The sequence below is a fragment of the Sciurus vulgaris genome (genome assembly GCF_902686455.1).
Source record: "Sciurus vulgaris genome assembly, chromosome: 1".
In the NCBI taxonomy this organism is placed as follows: Eukaryota; Metazoa; Chordata; class Mammalia; order Rodentia; family Sciuridae; genus Sciurus; species Sciurus vulgaris.
In genome coordinates, this window is record NC_136461.1 from 125,082,745 (window position 1) to 125,102,004 (window position 19,260).

Genomic DNA, 19,260 nt, shown 5'->3' on the forward strand with positions numbered 1-19,260 from the left:
TATTTTGAGACCATGTCTCACTAAGTTGCTGAGGCTGGCTTGAACTTGCAATCTTCCCACTTCAGCCACACCCAAATGGTTCACATGTTTTTAAACAGTTTTTTTTTTTTTGAGATATAAATTCAATTTATATTTACAACTCATTCATTTAGTGTGTTTTTAGCCAGGTGCAGTGGTGCATGCTTATAATCCCAGCAACTCAGGAGACTGAGGTAGGAGCATCACAAGAGCGAGACCAACCGCAGCAATATAGCAAGAGCTTGTCTCAAAAAATACTTGTATTAATACATCTGTTAGGTGTTTTAGTACATTTACAAAATTGTGCAACCATTACTACAGTCTAACTTTGAAACAAAAAGAAACCCTGCACCTATCATCAGTCACTCCCCAGTCTTAGGAAACCGCCAGTGTACATTATGCTCCTCTGAATTTGCTTGTTCTGAAACTTTCATATAAATGGAATCATACAATATGTGTTTTTTCTTGATTGGCATTTTTAAAAATATTTTTGTTTTAGTTGTAGGTGGACACCGTACCTTTATTTTATTTTTATGTGGTGCTAAAGATCAAACCCAGGGCCTCACACATGCTAGGCGAGTGCTCTTCCACTGAGCCACAACTACAGCCTTTGATTGGCATCTTTAACTGAGCATGTTTGTAAGATTTATCCACAATGTAACATTTCAGAATTTTTTTCCTTTTATGGAAGAGTAATATTTCATTGTATCTATGCCACATTTTATTTATCCTTTCATTAGTTGGTGAACAGTTGAGTTATTTTCACTTTTTGACTATTGTGAATAGAACTGCTGTGAATATTCATGGAGACGTTTGTTTGAACATCTTTTTCCAAATTTTAGACATGTATCCAATAATGGAATCGTTGTGTCATATAGGTAGCCTTGCATTTAACCTTTTGAAGAATCCCAGGGTATTTTCCAAAATGACAGCTAATATATATTTTTGTTCTTTTAATTTTTTTGTTTTGAAGTAGTAGGGATTAAACCCAGGACCTCAAGCACTGAACTGCTATACCCCCAGCTCTTTTTATTTTATTTTGGGACAAGGCCTCACTAAGTTGCCCAAGCTGGCCTGGGACTTGCTATCCTCCTGTCTCAGTCTCCTGAGTAGCTGGGATTACAGATATTTGGCCACCACACCCAGTGTTTATGCAGTTATTGCTAAACTACTTTCAAGAAATATACAGAAAGTCAGATTTCCAAAGAAACCTTCTAGAGGTGTTTTTCCCTACCCTCACCCACCATTAGTTTCTGATCCTTTTAATAATTTTTATGAACAACAGCAAAAAGCCTGTGATCCCTGTGTGTATTGCTTTAAATCATGTGTTAGTTGTGAAATTGAGCACTTGTTCATAGTAGAGGCCATTTGAGATTTTCTCTTCTGTGAATCTCCTTTTATGTCTAGTGCTTGATCACAACTATGGTTATGAATAGAAAAGGTAATGTGAGCACAGTGGAACACAGATCCTACAGACAACAGACTCCACCTTAAGATCTATATTTTCTCATCTATAAAATAGGGATATGAGAATTAGCCTCAAAGCATTGTTGAGGATTAAATGAGATTATGTGCGGAAGGCAAGAAGCACTCAGTCTAGTACAGAAAATAATAGACAACTTAATGCTACTAGGAACCACAAAGGGAGGGGATGGCTGACTGAAACTAGTGATCAGATCCCAGTGGATTTGGGATATCAGGATTTCTCAGGCAGTTAGAAGGGCATATGGGAAACCCACGGAGGTACTAAGTGCCATTGTAAAATCTCCCAAGTCCTGGGGGAAAGGCAGGATTTAGAGAGGGGAAACCAGTCTAGACCAGGCTGGGATTGGATTGGTTATGTCTTGTTTTGCTTTCCATGGCCATACTGGTCAGATTTTTAAATGATGCTATTCTGGAGCCTCATATACAAATGATGATGCAAAGCAAAGAAAGGGTATCAGCAGGAAGAAGTATGGAAGGCAAGGGGTTTGGGTGGTCCAATAGACTACAGTGGCATCCAGAAGCCCCAATACAAAGCTGCTTCTTGATGTCCAGCTGCTCAGCACTCCTGAGCAAACAGGCTGTGGGGGACAGATTACAAAGTGTACACAAGTACAGCTTCATTCCCCTGAGCAAACAGGCTATGGAGACAGAGTGCACCATGAAGATGGGCACAGATTGAGTCCCATGAGTGGACAGGCTATGAAGACCAAGCACATTGTACAGAGTGGCACAGCCTGGGTTCCCTAAACTGACAAGCTATGAGGAGAAATCCACAATGCAGACCTGTGCCCATCCCATCTCCCTCTCCCACCCCCTCACCCCTCTTTATTTTCCCCTCCCCCAGGTTCCCTTAGGTGCTGTTACTCATGGCCCACAGCCATTTCCCAAACTTGGGGTCTCCAATCAGTCATCTCTGAGGACTTCCTCCTTCCACCTTCCTTCTCATTGGTAACATTCTCCTCCCACTCTACTCTCTCACCTCTCCCAGAGCTCAGGATTGATCAAGGGCTTAAGGAGAGAAAAGGATGGCAGAATATCCCTTCCGCCCCCACCTTTGTATAATTCTCTGCCCTGTATCAGAAAGTCACTACAATGCTTCAAACCGATTCTGTTGTACTGAACTCTTCTTATTCTGTGACCATAAGAATCACCACCACCTAGCACACTGTTTTATGAGAAAACAAAAGCCAAAGGAGGACTTAGAACTTAATCCATTTCTAACTGCATTCAGCAAGTGCCACAGAGATGCAAGAAAGAATCAGGTCATCCACTCCCACACCTGCAGCAGTAGGGCTTAGCTGTTGGCACACTGAAGGAATTTCCCTGCACTCCCCCCGCCAGTTTTAAATTGACCTTCATTTGCACCCTGACTTTATGAGTTCTCAAAAATGATATTAAATCACTGAAGTTATCCTTTTCCTCTGTAATCTCCTTCTTGATATCTCTGTCTCTGTTCTAACTTTGCCTGGTTGCTCTACTCTCAGATATTGTCTTGGTACCCAGGAAGTAATACTTCAGATTGTTCAAACTATAGGTTTCTGTAGATGTTCCTCACCAAGTTGAGGAAACTAAACTCTTTTTTTTCCTAGTTTGCTGAGCGTTTTGTGTTTGTTTTGTTTTTTGTTTTTGCAGTGCTGGGGATTTAACCCAGGGCCTTGTGCTTGCAAGGCCTGCACTCTACCAACTGAGCTGTATCCCCAGCCCTGCTGAGAGTTGTTATCATGATTAAATGTTGGATTTTTTCAAATGTCCTTTCTGTGTCTATTAATCTGATTGTATAATTTTTCTTCTTTAGCCTGTTGATATAATGGATTACATTGATCTTTGAGTGGTTGAACCATCCTTGCATACTTGGAGTAAATCTCAATTGATTGTGATATATAATCATTTTTACATATAGTTGCAATTGTTTTGTTGAGGATGTTTGCATTGATTTCACAAAAGATGTTTGTAGTTTTTCCTTTATGTAATCTCTCTGTCTGATTTTGATATTAGAGTAATGCTTTCCCCATAAAATACAAATAAGTACTGTATTCCCTCTGCTTCTGTTTTCTGGAAGAGAATGTAGAGTTTTAGTATAATTTCTTCCTTAAATGTTTGGTAGACTTTAACCATGAACCAGTGGTTTCTGTTTTGGAAGGTTTTTAATTATTTATTTCATTTATTTAATATATACAGACCTATTAATACTATTTCTTATATGGAGTTTTGGTAGATTATATACTTCAAGAAATTGATCCATTTCACCTATCAAATTTGAGACAGAGTTTTTTATACTATTATTATCCCTTTTTAAAATCCTTTTAATGTCTGTGGGATAAGTAATCATGACCCCTTTCATTTCTGCTATTACTACTTTATGGCTTCTTTTTTTCATTCTTGGGTAAGCCTTCCTAGAAGTTTATCTATTTTTATCAATCTTTTCAAAGAAATTTTGAGTCTTGATTTTGATTTTTTCTATTGATTTTGTTTTCAGTTTCATTGATTTCTGCTTCGTTATTTTTATCCTCCTTACTTGCTTTTAATTTGCTCTTTCCTCATTTCCTAAATGAAAGCTTAGATTATTAACTTAGATCTTCTTTTCTGATATGTGCATTCCATGCATAAAGTTCCCCCATACACTTCTTTTGTTGCATTCCACAATTTGATTTTTTTAATTTCCATTTGATTCAAAATATGTTTTTAATTTCTTGTGCGACTTTTTCTTTGACTTGTGTGCTATTTAATCTCCAAATATTTTGGGGCTTTCCAGCCATCTCATTCTGTTATTGATTTCTAGTTTAATTCCTTTGTGTTCTAAGAACATAGTTGATATGACTTATGTACTTTTTAATTTGTTAAGGTGTGTTTCTTGGCCAAGGGTGTGGTTTTTCTCAGAGGGTTCCACATAAGTTTCAGAATATGGTTCTGCTGTTGTTGGATGAAGAATTCAGTAATGTCAATTAATCCTATTGATTGATGGTACTATCAGTTCAACTCTACCCTTACTGATTTTCTGCCTGCTAGATCTGTCAATCATTAATAGAGGGGTATTGAGGTCTCCAACTATAGTAGTGAATTTGTTTCTCTCTCTTCCATGAGTTTGCTGCATGTATTTTGAAGCTCTGTTGTTAGGAAAATACACATTAAGGATTGTTATGTCGTTCTAGTAAAATGATACCATTATTATTCAGTGACTTTTCTAGCCCAATAGTTTTTCATGTTTTCAAGCCTGTTTTCTCTGAAATTACTGTAACTGCCCCAGCTTTCTCTTATAAGCATTAACACCCTGTATCTTTCTCTATACCTTCACTTTTAATCTGTGTCTTTATATTTAATGGAACTTTCTTATAGACAACATGTAGTAGGTCCTTGTATTTGAACAGTCTCTTAATTTGTATATTTGTATATTTAATTAGTCTCTGTCTTTTAACTTGTATATTGGAACTATTCACATTCACGGTGATTAACAATATAATTGAATTGATACCAATCGTATTTACAACTGTTTTCTATCCATTGTCACTGATTCTTTTTGTTTGACTTCTGCCTTTTCTCATTTTAATTGGGCATCCTCTGTGAATCCATTTTTTTCTTTAATCTCTGCATATCCATTATACTTATTTTTAAATATTTTCTTGTGGTTGCCCAAGAGTTTGAAAAGTACATTTACAACCACTCGAATCCACTTTCAAATAGTACTCTCCTACTTCTCAGGTAAAGCAGGTACCTTAGAGTGTTTCCAGTTCCTTCCTCTATCTCTTATGACATCATTGTCATTCGTGTCACTTGCCTGTAAGGTATAATCCTGAATATATTATTGTTATTATTTAAATGAACTATTAGATCAATAATAACTTACGTTCAATTTAGACTAAGAAGTATAAAAGATTTTTAAAAAATGAAAACAAGGCAGGATCTTGATATGGACTTCAGGTCTCAAGAGATCTTCCTGGCTAGGCCTCCAGAATAACTGGGACTACAGATATGCAACCACCATGTCCAGAAGAAATATAAAAGTTTTATTTTACCTTCTCATATTGCTTCTGTAATGCTGTTCCTTTTTTCATGTTGACCCAAGTTTCTTACATATCTTCTTCCCATTTCCCATTTTCATCTGCATTCCCTGCAGGTCTCCTCTGCTTCCAGGCCTCCCCTGAAACTGCCCTGCAGGCCTATGGGTGGATAAGGGGGATGTGTAAACAGACTGTTATCACAGCATCACTGAGTGTTGCCAGATCCTCTGATAAGAACCAATCAACCAGGCATTAAGAGAAAAACAAAGCCCAGCTGCAAAGTAGGAAAGATTGGCAACTTACTCCACCAGGAGTGCCCATAGTAAAGCAACAGATGGGTGCACTGTTCCTACCAGGTGTTCTCACCCTGTATACTAGCCAGCCCTGAACCGCCTAGCTCCAGCTCCCTCAAATTCCTGTGGGGCTGGGGTCTTCACCTCTACAACAGTAGTAGGTACTCCCCTTCTCAGGCTTTCATCCTTACCTCATCCTGCATTCAATGGCCCAGGATTCAGTGATGACTTGTCCCTAGCCTGACTCCATCTGGGCACCTTTACATCTGCAGGAAGTCTGTACTGGGGATTGGGCAGCTCTCAGCAACTGCTAAACCAGCTGAGCTTCTGTGTCTCAGATAGCTAAATATTGAGCATTTTCCCAGAGCAGGGCTTGAAAGAACCCTGAACACATTCCAGAACAGAATGCATGTGAAGGTGTTTATCACTCATAGGAAATGGAGCTCCTGAGAGGCAGGCACTCATTCCTCACTGAGCACACCAGGCCTTCTCATCTCTGAATGTCAGTTCCCAGAGTATTCAAAGATTTCTTTCCACTTTATTTTATGCGGTGAAATAGTCTTGCAGCACCAATTTTTTTTTTCTCCCTTGCACCATTTATACTTCTTTATTCATAGCTCACCAAGGTTGAGGGACCTTCCATACCACTCCGTGAATGGGTCTAGCATGCCTCCGAGGTGGTAAAGGACCATCCTCAAACCAGTTCTCAGCTTTTAGGTAGAAGAATAAATGTCCTTCTTCCAGGAAATTGCAGGGAAAAGGGTGTAGTGGAGAACGCAGAGTAATTGAAGAAATGTGTACATCAAACTGGCAGTGAGTCTCAGCTCAGAAGGACCCCATATAGCTTGTAGTAGAGGCACTTTCCTTAACACTCTTAGAAAGACCTTTTTAAAAAAAGTTTTAATAACTAAGTGATGTATGCCTTTCCCAAACCTAATTATGAGAGATTTCTGTACAGAAGATAAGCAAAGTATGAAGCTTTTAGTAGCAAACTGCAGGCAAGCCAAGGAAGGTGGCATCACACCCCTTCAGTGTCTGACAAAAACTTTATTTTTTCCTTCTGGTGCTCATTTCAGTGAATGTTCTCAACACTAACTATTTATAATATACTTCCAAGCCACCCTTAAATTCATTTAAGTTTGCCCAAAAGGATTTCTAGTGGTTTGTAGATGAAATACATTTCATCAACTCTTGCCTTATTTTCTAATTGGAAGGAAATTACTTAATCCAATATAAATGTAAATGCTGTTAACACCCATGCATATCCTAGGGTAAAAAGGAACTCTGCTTACTAGTAGCCTACTTTATTAATTAGTTTAACAGTTGTTTACCAAGCACTGCTATGAACTAGCTCCGTGTTGGCCACACAAGCCCGAATGGGAACCTGATCACAGTGCATGATGTGGTCTGGTGTTTGGGGACACAGACATACATTTCTCTCCTTTGGACCTCCTCTGCATCCGACTATTATGGATGAGCTGACATTCCTTTCTGGCTGTATTTGTTGACTTTACTTTTCAATCCTTTCGACATACTTCTTATTAGATTTGCAAGGAAAATGTCATTAGCTAGGACAGCCTTTAAAAATCAAGACCTATTATTCTCATTTTTAAGAAGTCATTCAAGTCTGCATTGCATGAATGTATTTTAATAACCAAGCCTGCTATTTCCCATAACTCTGTTTTAGCCTCTGTAGATATATTTTCTTCTAATGCTTGTTATAGTGGGAAATGAAATATTTTGCTTCAGTAGTGAGAATGGAAACTCATCTATTTATCTGGAAACTCAGGTCACTCTTACTTTTTCTTTAAGTATCTAATTCATCACAATTTCAAGGATGATCTGCAATTTGCCAGTATGTCTTGATATTATCTTTCATGCTTCACATCCAAGGAAATCTGACCATCTTGATCCCAGCTGTGGTGCTGCAACTCCACAGCTGTATTGCCTGCCCTCCCTCAATACTGGCCCAGCCTACAGCCCTACTGGGGTATGCAGGTTTATCAGAGGTACAAGTTGACTTCGCCAGGGTCAGCCTGCCAATCTCCTCACTGACTTCTCAGAACTTCCCTGACTCTCAGGCAGGACCACAAGGCATCTCTACTGCACTTTTCAGAGAACTTTTCCATTTCTCTATTTAGCATTTACTTCACGATAATTTTATTCATTATTTGTTTATCTGCTTCCCGAGCAAGACGGATTCCATGGAAGTAGATAATGTTCCATTAATCTTGTGTCTCAGGGCCCACATCTATCAAAATATAATAGCATCATATAGTTGTATGTGGTGGGTGCACACCTGTAATTCCAGTGATTTGGGAGGCTCAGACAGAAGGATCACAAATTTGAGGCTAGCCTCAGCAACTTAGCAAGATTCTATCTCAAATTAAATTAAAAAGGACTGGGGATATAACTCAGTGGTAGGAAGCTGCGGGTTCAATCCCTAGTACTGCAATAAAAGGGGGGATGGATTGTAGCTCAGTGATAGAGTGCTTACTGGCATGCATGAGGTTCTGGGTTAGATCCTCAACACCCCAAAAAATTAACATTATATGCTTATTTGTTGGTTGAATAAATAAACCATAAATGTTGGAGTAGGAAAGAAATGCCTGCATTCTTAATCATAATAACAATAAGAAACTAGAGAAATCTTATTTGAGAAGATACTGACAAACCACTAAGAATATTTAACTTTTCATATGGAAGAAGTGGAACTAAAATAAGCAATTCCATTGTACCTATTGAGAAGGCAAATTCTTAAGATGATGAATGTGCATATAGTGAAATTGGTACTCTGTGAATTGGAGCAATATAAGTCAAAGAATCCTTTTAGGAAGTACTTTCGGAAAGTTTTTTTTTTTTCTCTACTACTCATACTCTTGGAAGCAGTAATTCTACTTCCAGGAATCTGTCTTCAGTAAGGGCTTTGATACAGAAAAGGCCTATTTTCGGACATAGTCATTGTCATAAAGTAATCCAGTAAGAAAACCTGTGATCCCAGCAATTCAGAAGGCTAAGACAGGGTGATCGCAAGTTGGAGACTAATCTTAGCAACTTAACAAGACCCTGTCTCAAAATAATTTTTAAAAAGGGACTGGGGAAGCTCAGTAGTAGAGCGCCCCTGGGTTCAATCCCCAGTACTACAAATTAATTAACTAATTAATTATTCTACAGACCTAATGTCCAACATGGGGAAGGGTGGAATGGAATCTATCAACTCACTGGGCATCAGTAAGATAACAGTTCTTCCAGCAGCTGTGTAGCAAACCCATTAGCACAGGCAACATCCATGTTTGACCTTAACAATTTAAATATGTATGCTTCTGGGGGGGAGGGGGAAATCAAGCCAAAAACAAAGATGTTTGGTTAGGTGGTGATATTGTAGGCAAGTTTAAAAAGTTGTTTTAAATTGTTTTAATTTCATATGTGTAATAAGTGAAATTATTTTTTAAAAAAACTCAGAAAGATTTATATAAATTTATCAGTGAGAAAACATCTTGAGTGTTCACATGTCATCTGGGTGATCAGAGCAAAAACCATCTCTGAATGGTCTGACTTTTCTCTCACATGGGCCTAGGCACTGTGGTTGGAGTGGATGAGAACACTGCTTTCTCATGGCCTACATGTGACTGGTGTGGCAATGGGAGATTGGAACAAAGGCCAGAAGATGGGTAAGCCTGGCCTGAAATCCCCAGGCCCAAAGAGCATGACAGCAACTTATCCCCAAGATCACACAGCCTTGCTGCCTTCAGCAGCATCCCCAAGAGCTCTGAGGGGAACCCCACTCTGCTGAGCTCCTAGAAAGAGGCACTATGCTGTGGGTTTCTCTAACTAGTATTTCCTGTTGCCTTTGCAGATACTCCTGTCTTATAAAAGAGCTGGCTTTTGTCCTTAGCTCCTTTATTGTTAGTCAGGAAAAAAAAAAGAAAGACAAGATAAACATGAATAAGTGAGACAAATGTGGGAACTATGCAAGTGGTTCAGACTTTTTTAGACACCAATGGGCAGCACTGAACAGATATTCCTTCCCTGCTCACCTTTTCTGCACCTCCCCATGGGCCCTGGTGAGGACTTGGTGTCTGTGCAGTTTGTCCCTTTGGAGTCAATTCCCAGCCTCCCAAATGGACTTTGTAGTGTAACAGGCAGAAAGGGGTGTGCTCAGTACTTGGCCTCTCTTAATGAAACAAAGAGCAAATGTGACCTTGATGCCTGCTGGGTTGGTGGCCTTGTGTGTATACAAGACATCTCCAGATCACATCAAAGAGGCTAGAGAATGTGGATTCAAGTGGAACCAGTAGGGGAGCAAAGATAGTGGTGCCTCCCCCCTGCTCCATGTAAATGATAACTCTGCCTGTCCAAGGGTCCCCTCGGCAGCATTCATCCACTGTCACCAAAGCCAACCTTCACCATCAGAATAGGGACCAGACTCTGCAGTCTCAGGAAGTTGAGTCTGAGTAGCATACCTTTCTTTTCTCCCTCAGCAAACATTTATTTTAGAGAAATGTGTATCTATAGCTTGATCTCGGTCTGATGGGCCCTCTCTGCTGTTTGTTTTCCTGTGCATTTTCACACAACAGAGGCACCTTTTTCTGTGGGGACTGTTCCAAGTTGATCACATCTCCTGTTCTCAAGAGGCACCTACAGGTCTTTCTGGACTGCCCCTCAAGGCCCCAGTGCAACGTGAAAGTCAAGGTAGGAGCCTGGTACCTAGAGCACATGCTCATTCTCCACATCTACCTTGTGGAGCTCATGTACAGGAGGGAGCTGAGGCACTTGTATATTCTTTGTTCACCTTGTGATGTTGATGTATGTGACTCATGACTGGGGAACTATACCCTGAGCTCTCTCCAGTCCTCAGATTACCCCTTCACAGTCTCCATATTGTAACTTTAAGTCATGTTTGACTTAGGCTCCCACTGGAACTTTGAAGAAGAGATAGGACAGTTAGACTTAGCCTGTTAATTTTGAGAACAAGAGTTATTTTTGCATGAGTACTTACGAGTTTTAACCCAGCCCTGTTCCCCTGTCATTGCAGCTGTTGCAGGGCAGTATTTCTTCACTGCTGAGGTTTGCCGCCTGTGAGGATGGGGTAAGTTCAGAGAGGCCCAACCCAGGTGTGCCCAACACTCTTGATCCTGAGTGAGCAATCATCTGCAGAGAAAGAGCCCTCTGTCATGTCTGTTCAGTTACAACAAATCCCACTGATTTGCCCGCCTTGAGAATTAAGTGCTCTATCAGACCAGCCACAGTGGTGCATGCCTGTAATTCCAGCTACTGGGGAGGCTGAGGGAGGAGGATCACAAGTTCGAGGCCAACCTCAGCAATTTATGAGACCCTGTCTCAAATTTTTTAAAACATGAAAAGGACTGGAGATGTAGCCCAGTGGTGAAGTACCCTGGGTTTTATTCCCAGAACTGCAAGAAAACAAAACAAAACAACAACAAAAAAAAAACCTATCTGTTTACATATTGAAAAATGGATATATCCTGCCACTGTCATTCACTAACAAGTGCCTATATAGGCTGATGAGATCCTTTCCTCTTTGGAAACGAGGTTATTTCCAGATCAACCATGAAGCAATACAGAATGTGTCCTGCTGCCATAGCTTTACAGTTGTAAAACAGAATTGCCTAAGATACTCTTTAGTTTTTCAGTGATGGATATTCCGACTTTGTGTAGCTGAAAATGTTACCATTATTCCTCAAAACTGATTTGTCTGCCTTGAAAATTACTGAGGTGAGGTTTAGTAGAGCACAATGTACTCCTCTAAGAGAAGTATCACCAAAGTATATAATTTATAGGCCAAAGACAATTTCTGCATCATGAAATTTGGACCTTATAAATGGGAATTCTGTCCTTGAGTTACTACTTGTATTGTCAAACCCATTTAAAAGAACCACAAATGATTCTTGGAATTATCAAATCTAGAGAAGGGTCCAGGAGCTGACTTGGGCCAGCCTCATGGGATGTAGGGACAGAGAAGGCTGATCATTCCCAAATCAACGTTGGCCCATTGAACAGGGGTCTTTTCCTCTTGGTCCATGTGACCAAATTCCAGCTCTGATTTAAGCTAGAATGTGTGCTGTCTTGATCCACCATGTGGAGAGACCCCTTTCCTCAGCCCACCAGTTTCCTCTCCTGGCCCAGTATTCAGGACATGGCCTGTGGAGATCAGTTGATCCTCTTTCAGCTAAACCAGGGCTATTAGAGTTTGGATTAAATTGCAGTGTGGGTAAATCTGTGAATATCCTAAGATCACTGGTCTGAGCCTTAATTTCTGAGACCTGCTTTCACAGGAGCATCTCCTATGGAGTTCTGAGAAGAGTATCTGTTCCCCTTGAGATAAGCCCACTGGCTTCAAAGCTCGTGGGCAACCCCATGCTCCAGCTTAGACCCTCCATCTGAGCTGCTGCTCCTGGGATCCAAATAGGGGTTGATGCCAGACAAGGTTGTAAGAGGGTACATGTGCAAGTGTTTCCTGATTGTGTAAAGTCAGTAATCACCATGGGCCAAGAACTGAGTTCGCTGCCATTGTAACATGTGTTCTCTCCAATCTCCTCATCATCCCAGTAAGACAGAATACAACCTTTTACTGCTAGGGAGTGTAGACTTCACCCAGATACATCCTAGTCAGTGTTATCCCTGAAGAAGTGACTAACTGGCAGTGTTGGTAGCCAGCTCAGATAGGGGGCATGTGACAGGAACATATGGAATTTTCAGCATTTAGCAGGTGACAAGACAAGGCAGCAGTGCCCGTTGGCTGATTCCTTGTCTCCTGTCTTTCGGAGAGGGAAGAAGAAAGAGGCCGAACTGGGTCAAGGCTGATAGGTCAGAGGTTTCCAAGATGGGGGACTGGGGGTTTGGCAGGTGCTAAAGATGGCAGATAAGGGTTTCAGAGAATGAATGTCCGCCCATGGAGAATGATGGGGGAAAGCATTGAAAATGCTCCTGCATAACCCACAACCTAACAAACTGAAACAGATAACACCTGAGTGTGGCATAGAGCTCACCCACTGATCCATGCTGCCCAGTAGCTATGTTTTGCCCTGTGGCTCCACAACTCCCATTCCCTGACTGGGTGCTGCAGGTTGGTCACCCACTGGGCCTCCATGGGCTCCATAGGAAGCAGCTTGGTGCTTCCTCCAGGAAGTCTCCAGCAATGTACAGCACTTTATGCTGCCTGGTAATCCCTACCCCTCTTTAGGGACCAAAGGTCAGGAAGCCTGGCAGTTCCTCCCTTCTTCACTTGATTTCCTACTGGCTGAGGCACCTTGACCCTACCACGCATTTAACTTTTTAACTAAAATATTCCTGTGCTTAAACCCTACTTAAAAAGAGTTCAAGGGGACAGGCATCCATTCGTGGCATGTGAGCATATGTGTACAAGTACTTGTGTACATGTTTGCTTGAGTGCTGTGGGCATGTGTGTGCATATGTGTGTGAAGGGGTACAGTGTGGCACAGCACCAGGTGTTACTTTTCTGAATGCTCTGACTTCAGAGTTCACACCATCAGAGCAAGGGAACATTCCAAGCCTGGAGGTACACATTTTAGGAAGCTCTTCACCCTACCCCCAGCTTTGCTCTCAGTGGCTATTTGGGCCATTACATCTGTCCTGGAAAGGAGCTAATTGAAGATGACTATCAAAAGTGCTGTGCAAGGACAGGAGCTGCAAATTACCCAGTCTGGATTCTGTCAGTTTCCTGGGTGAGAATACACATTCACCAAAATCCAAAGAATCAAATTAGGTCTTTCCATAAGAACCATAACTCCATTTCCTGGAGCAAATGTACTGTTTCTGGTTAGGTTACATGAGCGTTAGATTTTATGCCTTCACTTTAATGTGGTCAAGCTACAAATGTGAAAACGATAGGATTGGCTGTCACTGTACATGTCATTTCTCAAAGGTAACATTATATATATTTATGTGGAATTTGGAGTTCATTCCCTTAAGTTTCAGAAAAGGAAAAATTTAGGGAACACATGTATTGTGCCATTTAAAAAGAGATACATATATGGATCTACACTCATATGAATAGTGAGTTGGCCGTTATGGATATTTTAACCTCACCATGTTAACTTTCCCCAAATATAAAAGATTTATAATTTAAGCTCCATTTATGGGTGATATAGACAAACCTAACACTTTAAATAGAAAGGATTTTTTGTTGACTTTTTTGAAGTCAGATTTTGTATATTTGCGTTAGAGGAGCATAGGAATGTCTAAGCTATCTCCTTCCTGCTCACACCAACAAGCAAGGCTAAAATTATAAGAGATACCAGAGAGGTATCCAACTGTCCTGCTGGCCTCCTCCCAGTACTATTTGGTGACCCTCTTTCTCTACTGGTTGGTGCCCACCCTCCAGACCAAAAGCTTTGAAGCTCTGTCTTGTTTACTATCATGAGGCTTCATGGGCTCATAATAAACCAAAATGAATGAATGAATGAGTGGATCATGAACTTACTGTCCATGCTACAGGTGAGTCCGTAGGAAAACCAGAACCTCCGATATTAATTTCTTCTCTTCCTGCCTTGACCAGCAACTTTTACTCTCCCCATCACGCCACTAAGCCACCAGTTGAGAACTTATTCTAACATTTTTTGCTAAAGAAGCCAAAACTCTTTACAAAGCCCCTTAAGACTGGGTACAGTGGTATATGCCTAAAATCTCAGCTACTCAGGAAGCTGAGGCAGGAGGTTTCTAAGTTCAAAGCCAGCCCCAACAACTTGGTGAGATCCTGTCACAAAATAAAAGGGTTGGGGATGTAGCTCAGTGGTAGAGTGCTCCTAGGTTCAAACCTCAGTACTCCTCCCCTCAAAAAAAACAAAAAGCAAAGGAACGAAGCGCATTTAAGTAGTAGGCTAGGTGTTTTTCATCAAGCATGTCTTACAGGTGGGAAAATGATAAAATCACAATGGTGGTATTAACTTCCCAGACTGATCCTGATACTTATTGCTACAAAATAAACCATCTTAAATGTTCAACATTTATTTTGCACACACACTTGCAGTTCAGATAGGACAGACTTTTTCTGCTCCACTGAATATCACCTGGATATCTACTGGATAGCCACCTCAAGCAGGGCTAGGGTGGCTGGAGCCTCCTTCAGTCTCCAGCCAGGGTTCTGACCACACTCTCTCACAGCATGTGTCTGGGCCCTAACAAAGACAGGCAGAGGGTAGGTACTTTTCCGTTGAAATGTTACTTAATGTCCTCTCCACTGTATGCTGTTCAGAAGTTAGTCAGTGAAGCCAGCTCAACCTCAGAGTGAGGGTAGTGAGACCCCCTTTGATAGGAAGGCACAAGTAGCCACAGAGTCTGCTTTGGCTACATTGTCTGCCTTCTCCAGCCTTGTTTTCCTTAGTTGTGACTGCTTAAAGAAGGAAGAGCTGAGTTAATACATACCAAACAGAAAGTTGTGGAAATTTATCAGGTGCCTTGCAGAGGAAGGAGTTGCCCATGACATTCCTGTGCAAGTGTCTCCCAGAAGTCCAGAGACATCATTTATCCCAAGATTTTGGGGCTTTTAATTTTCAGCTCCACTCTCTATCATAAATGATCTGCAGTTTGATCTCTGAAGGTCACGCCAGGGCCTAGCCTTATCAGGGTTGGGGACCCTGGTTACCCCATGCAGAATTCTTGTCAAAATGACATTTGCCTGAGATTATTAAGCATGTGAAGGAAAAAGCTTAGTCTCATTACTAGAACATAGGCGGAGGTGTTTAGTACAGTGTAACTTGAGAAAAAAATGGGATCCTATTGAGGGAAGCTTGGGACAAAGTTCCAGGAAATCCTTTGACTGGAAATGTTGCTAGATGGGGACGTGACCCAAAGGGAGTGGGATTCTGAACCACACAGCCCCAGCCTGCCTGCCCAGCCAAAGCATAGGCAGATCCTCTGCAAGTCTTGTCCCTGGTTCTTCCCCTAAGCCTGCTTATCATGGCATACACTAAAAACATCAGTGAGATGTGTTAAATGTCCCTGGTGTAAAAAACAATTGACTTATCATAATAAAATAGTTCCTTCACTTGCCATAATAAAGGGGGCTTTTATAGCAGCTGCACCATCACCCCCAAAACCCTTCTCACCATTTGAGGACAGAAGGTCCTGGACTGGGGAAAGAGCCTGTTCTGTTCTGTGTTGCTGGGAACACAACATGCAGGGCTGGCTCTATTTTCTCTAACCAGCATGCCTTTATCACTGCAGACTTATGAAGTGAAGAGTGTCCTCGGAAAGGAGGTGGGGTTGTTAAGTTGTTTTGTCCATTCCATAACCACCCACCCGACTAACTTCATTGGATTGGAGGAAATTGAGATTCTGAGTGCAGGAGGAACCTCTGCTGAAGGCCAGCGATTGCCACTGGATCTGTGAACTTTGCAATGTGACTGCAAGGGTCAGGGTGGGGGCCGGGTATGGTAGTTATTTGTTAACTATGGATAGAGTGAATGTATTTTATGATCTTAAAATGAAACTTCCGTTTTTCTGGGACAAATGTAAGATGTTTTTGTAAACTATAAATAAAAAGATCTTTTCTATGGCTTTATTACCTTTCCATAAATTTAGGAATATGTTTCTAAAGCTTTGTGTTTATGTGAGGCCATAATATTGGAAATAATTATTTTGTTCAATTATAGCTTTGCAGTATTCAAATTTTTATCATGATCCATCATCTTTTCTTTGTGTATTTTCATTTCCCCAAAGAAAAATACCCTGCAAAGCTTAAAACCTTTGTCCCACATTGTGGTATTACTGTTCTGATACAGTTCAGTATTTTTGGGAAAAAAGTTCTGCAAAATTATGTCAGAAGTTAAACTATTGTCCATGAAATATAAATAAGGGGCTGGGGTTGTGGCTCAGTGGTAGAGTCCATGCCTACCACGTGTGAGGCCCTGGGTTCGATCCTTAGCACCATATAAAAACAAATGAATAAAATAAAGGTATTGTATCCATCTATAATTTTAAAAAAATAAAAAAAAATAAGTAAGTTAACCAGTATGATGCTAGCTATGCTGAATTATGCTGAATAGAGATATGGGAAGCTCCCTCCACCGTATGCCTGTTTGATCAAGCTGGGTAACTGCACTGTGACACAAGCAAAGTTTAAGCAGATTTAGAGCAGTCGCTTATCATTATTCAGAGACAGAGATTTAAATTACACACAAAGCCATGAATTATCTTTGAATACTGAAGATTTTGTTTTCTTCCTCAACCTGACAGGCCGTGGTTAATTAATTATACAATATACGCTTAGCTTGCTGAGTTATTAGACAAGAAAAGGTGCCTAATAACCAGTTTTCTTAGGAAAAAAAGCAGATGGCTTTGTTTGGATTAAGTCTTGAAACATTACAATTACTAGCAAAATAGCTTGAGGACTGCCTTTTTATCTACTGCATGGCTATCTTGTTCTTACGCACACTGAAAATCTACTCCACTGAGATCGCGAAGACTCAGGAAAGTGAAAGCAAAGTCCCATGAAAGCCGAGGATGAACCAGACAATTTTCTGGATCACTCGAGACCTCCTCTGTCCTTCCCCCCCACCCCCTGCGCAATATAAAATTAGGGATGTTCTCAGCAGGGCCCCCAAATCAGCTGGCCCCAACCCCTATCTGGGTGCTTTGGTGTAGCATCTCCCACTGGAAAGCTGCTAGCCTTAGGCGCGCTTAGTCATGCCTTATGTATTTTAGGCAAGCTAAAGAAACATGTGGAAGCAGTCTCTGGAGTGTTTCAAAAGCAGGCTGACCCTAAACTCGGTTCCCCCTAGAGGAAAACACACCTGGCCCCCTTGGCTCCCAGGTGCTCACCTCAGGCTGGGTCCTGGCACGCACCCTTTAGGGTCCTGGCGCGCCGATGTGCTGTAATCACTGCGAATATAGGAAGCAGGGGCGATTTTAAATGCTTCTTTATTCTTACAAATGCTGTAAAAATTAATATATAAAAAGTGATCATGCTCAGTCTTCCTCTTATCTACAATACAAAGGTTTTGTTTGAAAAGTTTTTTTATACAAATGTACCTTAGCTGCTTCAATAGGAGTAAGATGTAGAAAAAGCTACCATTATAAAAATAATTTAAGGGAAAATAAACACGAATAGCTTCTCTCGCAGTTCAGTGACTAAGTCCAGGCTGTAGCTTCCTTTCACTCACATGTCCCAAAGAAACTGCAGCAGGCGCCGGGCGACACTCGCGGCGCCCGGGTAGGGCGCGCTCCGCTCCCGGGCCCGTCGGGTCTGAGGTATCGGTCGTTGGTGAGTCTCTCCCGGCCCGGGCCGCGCGTTACCGGCAGTCGGCGGCCCCGGCGGGCGGCAGGAAGGGCGGGCTGGGCAGCTGTTTGAAGAACTGCCGGAGGCCAGCCAGGTCCCGAGTGAGCTGCTCCACGCGCTGGTGCAGTTTCTCGTTCTCCGCCGACAACTCCACCAGCTTCTGCTGCATCTCCTGGTTGCGCCGCTTGGCCTTGTCTCGGCTCTTGCGCACCGCGATGTTGTTGCGCTCACGTCGCTGCCGGTACTCGGGGCTGCCGCGGTCAGGGCCCCTCTTGCCGGAGCCTTTCTCACGGGCAGGGCCCGGAGCAGGGCTCGGACCCGGGCTGCCTCGCAGTGGCTCCGGAGACGTGGGCGGTGTGGGTTGCGTGGCGGTCGCCAGGCTTACTACCGTCTGCGCGCACGCGGCCACCTGCGCAGGCAGCAACGAACCCGGCGCGTCGCTGTCGCCCCAGTCAGGTTCCCGCTTGAGTGGGCGCGGGACAGTGGGGCCTGGGCCGGGAGGCCGCGCGGGGCCGCCGGGCAGCAGCTCCAGGCCGCCCGCGCCGCCAGCACCTCCCGCCTTATGGTTGCTGTTGAAGAGGTCCGCGAAGAGCTCGTCGTGGCACAACTCCAAGGTGGGCACGGCGGCCATGGAGTCGATGTAGGCACTGAAGTCGATGGCGCTCTCGTCGTCGTACATGGCTGGGGCCGGGGCGCCCGGCTCCCCCAGGCTCCCTGGCTCGGCCCCACGTCCTGGCTTGCCGGCCCGGCCTGGCTCATAGAAGGGCGCGGATTCCGCAGGCCAGGGCGCGCCACGCGCCGGGCCGTCCAGGCTGAAGAGCGCGGCGCTCATGGCGGCGTCGGGCCAGACTTCGCGTCCAAGTGCTGCTGTCACCTCTCTAGTCCCGGCCCGGCCGCCTTTTCTAGCCCCGGCTGACGCGCACGCCCCGCCCCGGCTACGGCACAGTGGGGGCGCCCTGGGGTCGCGGAGGTGGTAGGCGGGGGCGCCTGGGGAGCCTCCGCCCCCTGCCCCCGATGCCGCCCCTCAACTTTCCACTGACATGACCCTCTCCAGGCTATTCCAAGCAACCGTGCCGCTGTCCCCCGGACCCTCAGACCCGCGCATGGGGGAGGGGTGCGCGTTTCTGTCCCCGCCCCTGGCCCATCCCGAGTCGCGCTGCTGGGAATAACCCTCCTTCTGCCCGCACTCCAGGGCCTTCCCTCCTTCCTG

The 19,260-nt window shown here is 43.1% G+C and overlaps 2 protein-coding genes across 2 annotated transcripts in view; one reads left to right on the forward strand and one right to left on the reverse strand.

Annotated features, from left to right (window-relative positions):
• The window catches only part of SPIDR (scaffold protein involved in DNA repair), a 461,819-nt gene extending 445,272 nt beyond the window's left edge, over nt 1–16,547 (forward strand). Inside the window, 4 exon segments of the mRNA XM_079136512.1 lie at nt 9,369–9,462; nt 10,369–10,483; nt 10,827–10,880; nt 15,998–16,547. Of these exon segments, the coding sequence (XP_078992638.1) occupies nt 9,369–9,462; nt 10,369–10,483; nt 10,827–10,880; nt 15,998–16,162 (428 nt within the window). The 3' untranslated portion in view covers nt 16,163–16,547.
• A 1,127-nt stretch (nt 16,548–17,674) lies between these two features.
• Nucleotides 17,675–18,942, reverse strand: CEBPD (CCAAT enhancer binding protein delta). Its single transcript, XM_079136918.1, has one exon. The coding sequence runs from the start codon at nt 18,880–18,882 to the stop codon at nt 18,064–18,066; it is 819 nt and encodes a 272-aa protein (XP_078993044.1). The 5' UTR covers nt 18,883–18,942; the 3' UTR covers nt 17,675–18,063.
• Between the last annotated feature and the right edge of the window lie 318 nt (nt 18,943–19,260).

Excerpts from the sequence above, each read along its gene's own strand:
- CEBPD (XM_079136918.1), bottom strand. The coding sequence starts at position 18,882 with ATGAGCGCCGCGCTCTTCAGCCTGGACGGCCCGGCGCGTGGCGCGCCC.